This window comes from Buceros rhinoceros, unplaced genomic scaffold, assembly GCF_000710305.1.
Source record: "Buceros rhinoceros silvestris isolate BGI_N320 unplaced genomic scaffold, ASM71030v1 scaffold3760, whole genome shotgun sequence".
In the NCBI taxonomy this organism is placed as follows: Eukaryota; Metazoa; Chordata; class Aves; order Bucerotiformes; family Bucerotidae; genus Buceros; species Buceros rhinoceros.
Window position 1 is genome coordinate 1 of NW_010390060.1, and position 12,760 is coordinate 12,760.

General features: G+C 51.8%; 1 protein-coding gene across 1 annotated transcript in view; it reads right to left on the bottom strand.

Moving 5' to 3' along the window:
- Positions 1–163: 163 nt before the first annotated feature.
- The window catches only part of LOC104493520 (otoferlin-like), a gene marked incomplete at both ends in the record, with an annotated part of 59,890 nt that continues 47,293 nt past the window's right edge, over positions 164–12,760 (bottom strand). The window contains 15 exons of the mRNA XM_010136220.1: positions 164–209; positions 518–642; positions 1,003–1,192; positions 1,670–1,822; positions 2,679–2,795; positions 3,290–3,380; positions 3,817–3,917; positions 4,479–4,599; positions 6,833–7,016; positions 7,250–7,358; positions 8,376–8,599; positions 9,171–9,357; positions 9,682–9,868; positions 10,800–10,959; positions 11,776–11,860. Of these exons, the coding sequence (XP_010134522.1) occupies positions 164–209; positions 518–642; positions 1,003–1,192; positions 1,670–1,822; positions 2,679–2,795; positions 3,290–3,380; positions 3,817–3,917; positions 4,479–4,599; positions 6,833–7,016; positions 7,250–7,358; positions 8,376–8,599; positions 9,171–9,357; positions 9,682–9,868; positions 10,800–10,959; positions 11,776–11,860 (2,080 nt within the window). The remainder of the gene's footprint in view (positions 210–517; positions 643–1,002; positions 1,193–1,669; positions 1,823–2,678; positions 2,796–3,289; positions 3,381–3,816; positions 3,918–4,478; positions 4,600–6,832; positions 7,017–7,249; positions 7,359–8,375; positions 8,600–9,170; positions 9,358–9,681; positions 9,869–10,799; positions 10,960–11,775; positions 11,861–12,760) is intronic.

Consider the following 12,760-nt stretch of genomic DNA (forward strand, 5'->3'; position numbering starts at 1 on the left):
GATTCTGTGATTCTGTGACTCTTCTGAGGAAAAAAAAAGAAAACCAACCAAGGAAGCAGACAAATTATATCATAGTATCATATCACAGCGTGGTTTGGGCTGGAAAGGACCTTAAAGATTATCTACTTCTAACCCTGCTGCTATGGGCAGGGACGTCTCCCACCTTCTCTAGTGTCCACCAGGCTTGCTAAAGCTTGGTAGCCTTCAGCCTGGGAAGGGAAGACACAAAAAACACCGTGACATGCTCCAGCTTCTCCTAACCGGGCAGAAGAATCATGGCCACAGGGACATGGAATAGTTGTGTGCTGTTGCAGGGGAACATGTCGTGAAGGAGAAGTGGCTCCTGGAGACAGTCAAGCCTCAGTCTGTGGCTGCTTTCCCGCCCAGGACCCCATGAACCTGCTGCATGATTCACTAGCAGACATGAGACCTGTGGCAGGGGACCAGGACGGGGAGCTGATGGAACATGCAATGCCAGAGCCTGGCCCAGCCCTCCAGGTCAGGAGATGGTGTTTACCTCGGTGCATTGGCTCTGGGAGATGAAGAAGACTCGTGCAAAGGGGTCCGAAAGGCCACTGCTGTCGGCTGCAAATAAACTCCTGGCTTGGTACATGTGGGCTCGCAGCTGGAAAACCTGCTTCTCTGGAGGAGAGAAGGGTGGTAAGACAGCTTGACATGCACCTGTGGAGCCAGTGTGGGGCTTAGCCTGCAGAGCGAGGTCTCAGGGCACGCTCTTGCTCAGGGCCAACACTGGTGAGGGATACAGGCTCAAAGCACAAGTCCTGAGTGGATACGGACACCCTCAGCGTCCTGCTCGCTGAATGAAAGCTATGAACAGGGTGGGGAAGAGGGTGCTCCGCATGGGAGCAATGTGGGATCTCAGACTGGGATAACTGGAATTATCTCCCCCTTAGCTCCTTGGTCCAAGTGGTGGGCAGCCAGGCTCTCTCCTGCCCTCTCCATGCTCTGCCCTCAGACCCACTGTAGGCAGGAGGTTCTTACTGGTGTAAAGGAGGCTGATGGGTGGGAAGGATGGCAGGTTTTGGCCTCTGGCAGTCTTCTTCTCCTCAAAGCCACATGGCAGGCCACTCAAGAAGTCTTTGCGCTGTTTGTTGAGGCCCAGCCACAAGTACATCTCCATCTTGGCCTGAACTGTCCAGCCAGCAGGTCCAAAGCCCCTCTTCCCAGGTAGCTGGGCACAGAGGACAGAGGAGTTTATGTGGGTATAGGAAGGCCTTCAAGAAGGACACACCACCTCTTGCAGCATTCAAGTCCTCCTGGTGCATCGCTTGTACTGCTGACCCCTTAAATGCAGGGACCCACACCTCATCGTTTTGGATCATGATACTACTGTCTTACGCACCTTCTTCCCACCATGGTGGCTTCCTCTTTTCTAAGCCAGCATCCTCTTTTGTGGCCAGCTGGATCAAACATATCTCTCCTTCCAAACATTTCTCACTTACTGGGCTGGGTGAGACCAGTGGTTCACTCTTCCTAGCAGCAGACTTCCACCCCTAGCATTAGTGTACGGGTCTGCTTTGCCTAGTGTTCAAGCTCCAGCAAAACTGGACACACAGCTCCCCTAACTTCATCTGCCATCCTCTCAGCCTGTCCTTCCTTCATCTCCCTCCACTTGGTTACAGTTCCCCCAGGAAAGACAGACTGGCACCTTGAGGAAGACGGTCTTCACTTTGGCGCAGTCCTTGCCCATCTCCTCATCCACGATGGAGTAGAGGATGTCCTTGGAAGGGATGCGGGCGTAGGCAATGCGCTTGTTGTTGCTCATCATCCAGATGAAGATGTCGGGAATAGTGTGCTGGGGCTGTGAACACCAGCAAAGAGCCCTGTCAGTGTCTCAGCTCTTTTTGACCACTGAGGCACCATCGGGACTGGAGATCTTCAGAAGGCAAATTCAACAGGTGCCACAGAAGATGGATGTACCTACTGCACATTAGGACCACTGAAATGGCTTTGAGCCTCTCACTGCAGAAGCTGACCTGCCTAGGAAAAGCTGCTCAGAGCTCAGATCAGCAAGGTGAGGCCTAGCAGGAAAGAAAATGGGATTTACCTTGTTTTAGCTTAAAAAAAAATCGTAATTTTGGAAGAGAAGACTGAAGATTTTCCTTCTCTCTTAATTCAGTGGCCACAAAGACTGTAGAGCAGGGGCTAGACCTCCATTTCTCACTATGGAAGAGGTTCTCTGTCTGGTTTATGTTCTGCAGGGGTGAGTCAAAGCCAAGGAAGGCCTTGATGTAGCAAAGGCCACATACTCGAGGTTGGGAGCTCACCATGAGAACTGAGAACAGGAGGTGCAACAGCTACAGCTCCCATGAAGGCCGACAACCCCCAATAGCTGACCCAATCCTAAACTGTAAAAATATCAGAGGAATCATGTGTTTTTCTGAAGGAAGGAAGAAATATTTTGCAGATTTATCATGCCTTTCTTTGGAAATGCTGTGAGCGATGCCGATGGATTGGGCTGCTCTCCCTCACCCACGAGGGTGGAGTAATGAATATTAGAAGGTTTGAGCACTGTGAGAGGACAGGGCTTTATCCCACAGCCCTCTGAAGAGCCTTCTCCTGTCTACAGGGTTTGCAGAGAGGCCTCCATCCTCCTCAGGCTGTTGTTGTCATGCGCTGACCCAGCTAACGCTCGCTCTGTATGCAGAGGGTCTCACCTCATCCGCCAAGAACCGGAGCTTCTGCAGGAAGTTTTGCACCAGCTTCAACTTGTCTTTCATGGTGTTCTTCTTCACCTGTGACCGCAGAGTTGCGGCTTGCTGCCCCATGTTCTCCTGCGGTTAAAGGAGAGCCCAGGACATCATATGAGCGGGAGCAGAATGGAGCATGGAGAAGGGATGGTGAAGGAAGGGGTGGTGAGGAGCCAGATGCCTTAATCCCACCATATACATCCCAGTGATGGTACTTCTGACACCAGTTCATCAACCTCATTAGGATCAGAGAGGGCCCCTGCTCTGCGGGGGTCCCCTAAACTACTCCTTTCCAGTGTCCTCAGCTGTTTGACAGCAAGGCAGCTCCTCCTCTGCTCGTCCAGTTTGCTTGCCAAGGCAAAGCAGAGCGTGGAGGCAGCAGCACAGACCCAAGTGCCGGATGGGACCTGTGCAAGACCCAAGCGCTCTTGGGGTCTTCCATTAAGCAATAAACCCCCAATCCTCAACTCACAGAGGCTGGAAATCAACACTCCTATGGATCAGAGTTCCCCATTTCATTGACAAGATGCAGCCCTTGTTCATGAATCCTCCTCCCTGCCCGCCTGAATCCCACCTACCAACTCCCGCATGCAGGACTTGAGCCTCTCCCGGTCCAGCCTTGTGCGGGAAGAGTGGTGCTGGTCCTTGTCAGCCAACGTCACGAAGCGCCTGGTGGAAAAGGTCAGCAGCATGAATCCCACGGGAACCCATGGGCTCTCCTCGAGGAGCCGTGGCTGGCTGGACCTGTGCCAGCAGGAGAGCACCTCGCTGGAGGGAAATGCCCTCCTTCCCCACTCAGTCTGTGATGCAGTTGTGGTCAAGTGGCCTGTTCGCACCCAGTGGTCAGTGTCATACAGCTGCCTATCAGGTACCAGCCTGTGGAGGCCACAAGACTGAGGCTTTCACCACCGGTTTGGGATCTTTGGGGTGCAGCCGTAAGCACCACCTCACCCATGTTCCAAGCCAGAAGGCAGATGATATGTCATTGTGCCAATGAAATGCTTGCCCGTCATCCAGAGGATAAGGCAGGGTGCGCATGACCGTGCCTATAGCCCCACAGAGACCAGGGTTCTGCAAGTGCCACCTTTGCCCATCTTTTACTCACAAGCACGCGCTGCTCAGCTCCTCCAGGACCCCTCGGAGACGCCGCTCCGGATGTGGCTTCTCCGTCTTGATCATTTCCTGAACGTCGTTGAGACCTTCCTCCTGCAGCATCAATGGGGGACATGGTGAGGGGGCAGAGCCCCGTGGTGGGGTAAGGTCCCCCCCGAGTTCCAACCCTGCACAGAGCTGCTTCTGCAGACCTGCCAGCCTCAGGGCTCAGGGACCTGGCAACGGGTGATGGAAATGGCTCTACCAACCTCCGAGAGACTAGTTGGCCAAGGTCCACACCGTCTTGGCTCTCCCTTTATAGATCCTGCTGTGACCTTGCCCACATGGAGCTGTCACAAAGGCTCCTTGGAAATGAGATGAGACTATTAAGGAGGCTCTGCCACACAAGTGGTTCGCCCCTGCAGTCCAGGGGGACAAAAACTGCCTGCTCCTGCTCCCTTTGGTGGGGACACCTGACCCACAGAAAATTCATTGAGCTCTTAATTCAGATTGTGGAGCATCTAGGGAAACTTCTCCCTTTCTGGCACATGTTTGCTAGTTGGTCCTTGCACTGTTTGTTTGTGACAAGCTGTGGCAATGTGTAGGGAGCCTGGATGTGCCTCATGCCAGCGCCGTGCCCCAAGCTCCCTCTCTCCCACGCCAACATGCACTGACCAGCTTGTCCGCAATCTTGTCCATGATGTTGGCGTTATACAATCTGTGGCGCTGGTCCTGCCACCAGCTCTTGATGTAGATGCAGGGCTTCTTCTCAAAGTATGGCAGGTGGAAGTAGTTCCTGCAAGAGGAGACAGAAGAGATGTTCTGTGGTGGTAATGCTCCTGTCTCACACCTCTTCCAGGGAGACAATGTTCTGAGAATTGGGGTGGTGGGGAGGAGCTCAGGTGTGGGAGAGAAGGGGCTGAGGTGAATTGCACCCTGAAGGACAGAAGCTCCAGCTCTCCTGGCACTCTTTGCAACACCAGACCCTGAGTGGTGCACTGCCCAGTGATTTACCGTCTCAGACCTCATGGTCAAGAGAGAAACCAGTGAAGCTCCCACTCCCACAACCTCATCCATAGGCCAACAGAGAGCAAACATCACACAGCAGTGTGAGCAGGGGCACAAGGAAACCGAAGCATTAACACCCTTTTCCGAATACTGGTGAGCATCTCCTACAGTCTCCTGACCTTCACAGCAGGCAGAGGTTTCTGCTCTTGGCAGAGCTGATGGGTTTCCATGTGCTGGTGGGATGGATTGGTGGAGAAAAGGAAGAAACTGTTTCTGCTGAGGGTGGGGAGACCCTGGCCCAGGTTGCCCCGAGAGGTGGGAGAAGCCCCATCCCTGGAACCATTGGAGGTCAGGTTGGGTGTTGGGGCTCTGCTCAACCTGCTCTAGTTGCAGATGTCCCTGCTCCCTGCAGGGGGTTGGACTGGGTGAGCTTGGAAGGTCCCTTCCCACCCAAACTGTTTGGTGATTGCAAGATAGCCGTGGTTTGGTTAAAGGGAGGATGAGGCTGAAGAATGGGTTCGTGCTTCCTGAGCACTGGCCATGAACTGGGATCCGCCACAGTAAAGCCACTGCAGCTCCTGCTGCACCTGGGATCACCCTTAGTTAGGAACCAGCTTCAGCTCACCCTTACAGAGCCATCAGGGCATTTCCAGCCAGGAGATGTCAGCAGAGCCCCATGGCTGAGCATGAGGATTGCAGCACCCAGGGACTGGAGATAGCTGGGCGAACAGGGTCAGAGCCCAGGCGTCAGGCTCAAAGAACATCAGTGCTTCTCACCTCACATCAGTGCCTTCACCTTGACAAGGAGCTGGTAAACAAGTGAGGGAACCCTGGGTAGACACTGACCTGGAGCGCAAACCCTTGATTCCTTGCAGTTTGTTTTGCTTCCCGATGGAATTAAACCAACCAGTTAATTCTATTAACATCCGTCTGCAGCTAAAATCCACTTTGAGCACTTCTCAACACCTTAAATCCGATTTCCTCCCTCCAGCCTCTGCATTAAAATCCAGGCTGTGGCCAAAGCCCGGCTCAGCTATCCCAGGACTCTCTGATTCAGCTGCCTGGGGTGGAACTCACCCACCAGAACCACTTGCCACTTCGAGCACTTCTCACCACCTTAAATCCGATTCCCTCCCTCCAGCCTCTGCATTAAAATCCAGGCTGTGGCCAAAGCCCAGCTCAGCTATCCCAGGGCTTTCTGATTCAGCTGCCTGGGGTGGAAATCACCCACCAGAACCACTTGCAGCTCTCTGGAGCTCGCCTGTCTTGTAAGGTGAGTGCAACCTGCACCCTGCAAAGCAATTCGTAAAGCAGGCAAAAAAACTGCCGTGATTTTATCGCTGGAGAAACTGAGGCCAAGAAGGCAGAAGCAATTTGTCTGCTGACAGGCAGCCATGCATGGACAGACCTGGGTAGGACCCAGTTTCCCAAGTCCTGGTTCATAGAATCTTAGAATCATCTGGTTGGAAGAGACCAAACACTGGTCTCCTAAATGTACAAAACTTCTATACACAAGAGTGAACCCAGCTTTTCAGTGCCCACGAACCGTGTTTTGAATCCCATGGTTAACTTCATCCCTATTTGCCATAGGGAGAGAGCACTAGAGGTACCAAATAGCCTTGAGTTTGGGTGCACATCCGGCCAGATGGATGGAAGATGCCCTGTAGGGTAGACTGTGAGGTTAATTTAGCCCTTATCAGACATCAGAGAGTCCACAGGAGTGCTCAGAACTGTAGGGAATGGGGTGGGGGTGCAGCTAGCAGACTGTAGGATCTAGTGGTATCTAGTGGTATTTAGTCTCCCTTCACAGGGCATGGAGAGCTGCTCTCCACAGCTGCTCCCAGGTCCATTTGGCTGAAGGAGCCCAGGCCCTGTGATGGCACCAATTTCCTTTCTGACTTCAGCTCTGCAGACAGCGGTGGGAGCTCAGATACCCAGCGCACGTGAGAACCAGACCACATCTGAACGGAGAGCCACATCTCTGCCCAGTGGCACTTCAGTGGCCAGATGGGCACATTTACCTGTCTGTGACCAGGGGCTTCATGGGTTGAGAAGAAGAAACAGAGACCAGCTCTCCATCCTCACCACCTTCATTGTCACTCGAGTTCTGGAGCAGCTCAGACTCTTCCTCATCCCCATCCCCTCCCTCTTTCTTCTTCCGAAGGATGGGTTTGGTCATGCCATCAATCTGGTTCCCATAGTTACCTCAAGAAAAGAAAAAAGTGAAATAAAGTCATGGGGTTGTAACTCTAACCAGGCTCAATCTCGTGGCTTTAGTCCAGGCTGGGGAGAAGTTTCCTCTGCAGCCTAAACCGAGAGCCCTACATGCTCTGGCCTGGGTTGGTATGGAAAACGGGAAAGAAACCCTGCACCCAGCCTTGGATTCTGCATTCTGCACTAGGCATGCTTCAAAAACACCCTTCCCAAAGTCAACTCACCTATCGTGACTTCGAAGTTGATGGGTTTGTCACCAATCTTCCTGTCGATCATGGTGGCTTCCAGGAAGGCTCCAAAGAGAAAGAACTCCTCCATCTTCCCAGTGCAATTCTGCCAGAGAAATCATAGGGATCAGGGCTGAGGTCAGCTGGAGGGACACCTAGGACGGCAGGTCCCATTGGGCAGAGGGGTGCATCACCTGGCACCTCTGAGCACCCTCATGGGCATTTTGAAGACAAGATGTCACTGCTTGGGCTTCCAAGGGGATCATGAGGGTTTTCTCTCCCCCAGCCTGAGCCATCTCTAGGCTCACTGCAGAGAGTTTAATTTAAGATTTTAGCTTCACTTTTAAACGTGTTGAGATCGGTCACCCCTTGCACGGAAGGGACTGTCTAAGGGACATTCAGCAATACAAAGCCTGAGTTTGCTCACAAATTAAATGGATCAAACCACGCTGAACCATCTGCCTGGATGCTCTTCCAGAATTGGAATGGCTTTATTTCCCCTGGAGATGAGTTAAGGCCACTTCTGAAGGAGAGCTTTCACCCCGGGGGTGCACCACCAGCAGACATCTCCACTTCTACATCACACCCTTGGCTCATATGGACTGATGTATTTGGGCATCCCCAGGTAGGACAAGCCTGGATATGTCTGTTTAGGCGGGGCTCTATGTCAGGACTAAAGCTGTGGGGCTTCTCCTGCCAGGAAACAGCTGTTCAATTTCTCTGAACAGCTCCACCCTGCCAGAACGGGTTGGGAAAGGAATTAGATTTTTGGTTTCTCTCTGAAATCCAGCTTCAGGATGGGAGTGAGACAGCTGGCATTAGGAGATGGCTTTGTTCTTGTCTAACTCCCAACTGGAGAAACATCTCAAAGTTTAGGATCCTCCTCACTCAGATATTCCTTCTGCCCAGCGCTTCTCAGAGAGGTGAGCATTTGAATGATCATAAAATTATCACAAAATATAAAATCTTTTCAAGATTTGCATTCATTCTGGATCCCCCAGGATCCAGAACGTCTAGGGTGACACTAAATGAAATCCTCACTTTGTGAGGCCAAAGATAATTAACCAAGAGACCTGGGAGCCAAGACTCACCACTGGCAGCTGTAGGGTCAGGGGTGACTTACATCAGCAACTGATGTGGCCTGCTCAACTTGCACCTCAGTGGAGCTGTTGATTTCTGGGTTGCTTGTGTCCAAGATCTCCACAGCAAGACTCATCAAAAGCCTGGCCCGGAAGGAGACACCTTCACCCAGACCCTCATTCAGCTCTTGGTGCTCATCCATCAGCGTGTAGTTCCGAGTGGAGCCATACATGTTCACCCACGCGGGACCAAAGGTGGGCAGGAAGCCTGCAGGAGACCGAACATGCATGTAAGGAAGGGGATGTGCAAGGAGGAGGACATGTCCCTCATGGACGGGCATCACTTTCCTGGCCTGTGTCCGGTGACATAGGCTTGAACATGCATGTGTGTGGACAGGAAATGCACGACTGCAACGACACACTGGGTACGTCATCCAATGTGAGGGTCAAGAAAAAAAAACCCCTCCTTTAGTCCCCTTTCTAGAGCCATCTTCGGTTTCACATTGGTCCTGTCTATATGTGCTGGTGTGTTCACATGCACGTGAACAGGGGAGCCTATCAGATATTGCCCCACTCAGTGCAATGAGTTTTTTGGTCTTGGATGTCTTTGCTCTGAAGTGGTAGACTGGAGGCTTGTGACAGGGCTTGGTTTTTAAAGAGCATGTCCAGTGACCTCAGAAGACCACTGCAGCAAACCAAAGTCTCCCCACCTGTACACCAAGGAGCAGCTATCTCCAGAGGTGGGGAAGGAGCCTAGGCTGTTTTGTTGACTCTCTGCCAAAGGGATGTCTCTCTACCATGAAGGCGGTGGCTCAGCCTGCCCCCCACCTCAGCTTTACCTTTGTCTCCTTCGTTTGAGATCTTCCGCAGATCAATGAAGTGGGTGCCAATGGCCACATCATTGACTTTGTCTGAGTCTCGGATCTGGATCTTTATCCGCTTGCACAATGGGGGGAACATTTCTGTGAAGACTATTTGCTCGTTCCAGAGAGGCTCATAGCTGCTTTTCTGTACAGACGTCTTCCCCTGCCGTGAGGGAGAAGAAGGATGTTAGACAAGGATTTGAGCTCCCAAGCCATCCCTCACAACCTGAACGGCTCCCTCACTAATGACCACCAACACATGGATTCTGCCCCGTGACCCTCCTCTCCCAAGTCACAAGCTCCTTTCCTCAACTGGAGAGTGATGCAGGCCCATTAGAGTGTGCATAAGAGCAGGGAACCACAGCAATTGAGGTGGCTTTGTCATGCATCTACATGCCAGGACAAGCGATATCCTCTGCTGTACAACGGCTGGTCCTGCTCCTGTTTCCTCCTAGGGTCACCCTGGTACTGCACGCAGGTTGCTCACCTTCTGCCCTGCAAAGACCACCTGCACATAGGGGTCTACCAAGTCTTTGTTTTCCCCAATGAGAGCCTTCTTCACGTTGGCCATGATGCTGGTGTTCATACGGGGCAGGCCCTCCGCTCGATAGATCTTGATGTAGAAACGAGCCCACTGCCTCTCTGGAGGGACCCCGTCTGGGAGGAGGAGGTTCCTGCAATGCCAACAGATTGTCAGGGGAGACCAGAGAACAATTAAACTCAGCTTTAGTTAGACATCTAAAGCAGGTCAGATGAACGGGACGGTAGAAGAGCCTTCTTGATTTATCAGGGCATAAGGGGAGCTCCACCACAGTGGTTTTCTTGGCATATTTGGCTTTCCTCTTCTGGGGGAAGAAATGAGAGCCGTGGGGGGTGGATGCTGTGAACAAAACTATTTCTAGAGGAATTGCTGCAGACGGCCATGGAAAAGCGGGGTGATATTAGCACTACAGCATGGAACACTGACCCAACATAGTTCAGGTGGTGCCTCAAGTCCACTGGTCTCCAGCAAATCAAGAAAGCTGCACTGGTATTTTGCTGCTAGTCTGGGTTTCTGTCTATGCAGTGAGAAGCTGAGAGGTAGACGTAAAAGCTTGTGGTTGCACTTGGAGATATTTAATCAGCCCGAAATATTTTGAGGCTGGAACTAAGTTTAAATTCTCCTGATTTCTCTCCATGGCCTTCTAGATGCTCCGGGGAGCCAAAGAGCCCTGCACACCCATGCAGCCTGTCCTCGTGGCAGAACCCAAGCCGAAGAGACATGAAAAGTCATTCCCAAGCAAGGCTACGTGGAGCTGGCTCTGCAGATCCTTACCCTTCAATATCCTCCTCCTCCGTCTCCTTGGCTTTGTGTGGTGAGAAGCTGAGAGGTAGACGTAAAAGCTTGTGGTTGCACTTGGAGATATTTAATCAGCCCGAAATATTTTGAGGCTGGAACTAAGTTTAAATTCTCCTGATTTCTCTCCATGGCCTTCTAGATGCTCCGGGGAGCCAAAGAGCCCTGCACACCCATGCAGCCTGTCCTCGTGGCAGAACCCAAGCCGAAGAGACATGAAAAGTCATTCCCAAGCAAGGCTACGTGGAGCTGGCTCTGCAGATCCTTACCCTTCAATATCCTCCTCGTCCGTCTCATTGGCTTTGTGTGGTGTCTTGATGTTGTCCCCTTGCCCTACCACAGCGACATCACACTTCAAGTAACCTTTCAGCCCGGCGGTGAGATCCTCAGGGTCAGAAAGGATGGCCCATTTGCGGTAGAACTGGTGCTCTGGAAGTCAGGGGACAAGACAGTCGGTTATCAGAATGAAACACAGCAATTACCACGAGGATTGGAAAGCTCCTTCCACTCGAGCGGGGAGACCTGCATGTACACGTAAGAGACATCTTCAGGTGTGAGGAAATCAGACTGAAAAATTCATTAGAAAGATGAGTCTTGTGTTGAGGACAGAGAAGCAATGGGATAAACTGCCTGAAGGCGAGTGGAGTCTCCATCACTGGAAGTCCCCATCCCTGGAGGGATTTCAAAGATGTGTAAACATGGCTCTTAGGGACGTAGTTTAGTGGTGACCTGGCAGTGTGGGGGCAACAGTTGGACTCGATTTTAAGGGTCTTTTCCAACCTAAACCATTCTATAATTCTAAGTCTTTAAGGTCTCAAGTTTCTTTGGGATGGTGTTAGATGGACTTCATCATTTTGTGGAGCACTAAACCAGACTAGATGCTCCCTTAAGGTCCCTCTCATCATCTGCTGACCACCCTTCAAATGCAGACTCTGGAGGCTTCATTTACATCTTTCCTCTCAGGCTTATTTACAGAGCAGAGTGCTACTATGGGCATGATGTAGAAGCAAGGAAGAAAAACCCCACAGTGATTTTAGGGTGGGATATACAACGTTCTCCAGAGGTAGAGCGCTCTGTCCTGACCACAGAGCATGGCTCACATGACTTGCTCACGTTGAGGATACTAACATCCAGTTAAACAAGCATCACCTAAGGAAAGGAGCACCTGCCCAGCGCCCTTGCAAGGACATTTATTCCGTGGTGCAGGCAGGCAGGTAGGATTGGTTACGAACAGCATTTACAGACCTGGTTGGCTATAAACAGTTCCAACATCCATCTTGAAGGAGCCTACCAAAGTCCCACTGCGCAAGAGGTTTTTTGAGTGGATCACCTGGAAATTGAGAGGGGGAAACAAGTCAGCCTTTTTTCCCGTGCCTTGGGAGCCATAAGGCTCTTTCCAGAGGTGTTCAGTGTCAGAGGGAAAGGAGCTGATGCATTTTCCTTGGTCCATGCAGGACACTGGTCTATGAAAGGACACCAAGAAGCATGGTGGGGTTGGCAGCTCATCTTGCAAGCAAGGGTATACTTGGATTGAATACAAGAAAATGCAAAGAAAGTAATCTCTGAAACAAGATGCAGTTTCCCCAGCCACTATGGCAACAAACAGCAGGATGCTTACTTGAGGAAGAGTCTGCTGGGTGCTCGAATGGTCTAATTCCCTTTGTGGGAGAAATTGTACAGCTGGTCTGTGCATGGGGCAGATATGGACACTCCTAATTAGCGTGATTTGGTCAGTGAATCTGCTAATCTTGTTCACCGCCCTCCTCCACAGCTACGGGAAGAGCTGCAGACTCTGCTTTGCTCTCAGCATCTGCACTCCTCAGTTTCCACAACAGCTGTCAGTCTCATGCCCCAGGTTTGGGAAGGTCTTTTTTCTCACCAAGACTAAACACATCCCAAGACAGGTTTAGTTCTGCCTGGTTCTGAAATACCAACAATCAGCCATGGAGGGGAACAGAGAATTGCTGAGACCAATGGTGAGGTTCAATAAGGCCAAGGGCCATCTCTTGCACTTGGGTCACAACGACCCCCAGCAACGCTCCAGGCTCTGGGAAGAACAACTGCAAACTGCCCGGAAAAAAGGATCTGGGGGTGTTAGTTGCCAGTGGCTGAAGAGGACCCAGCAGTGTGCCCAGGTGGACAAGAAGGCCAACAGCATCCTGGTTTGTACCAGCACTGGTGTGGCCAGCAGGACCAGGGCAGGGATCATCTCCCTGTACTGGAAGCCCTG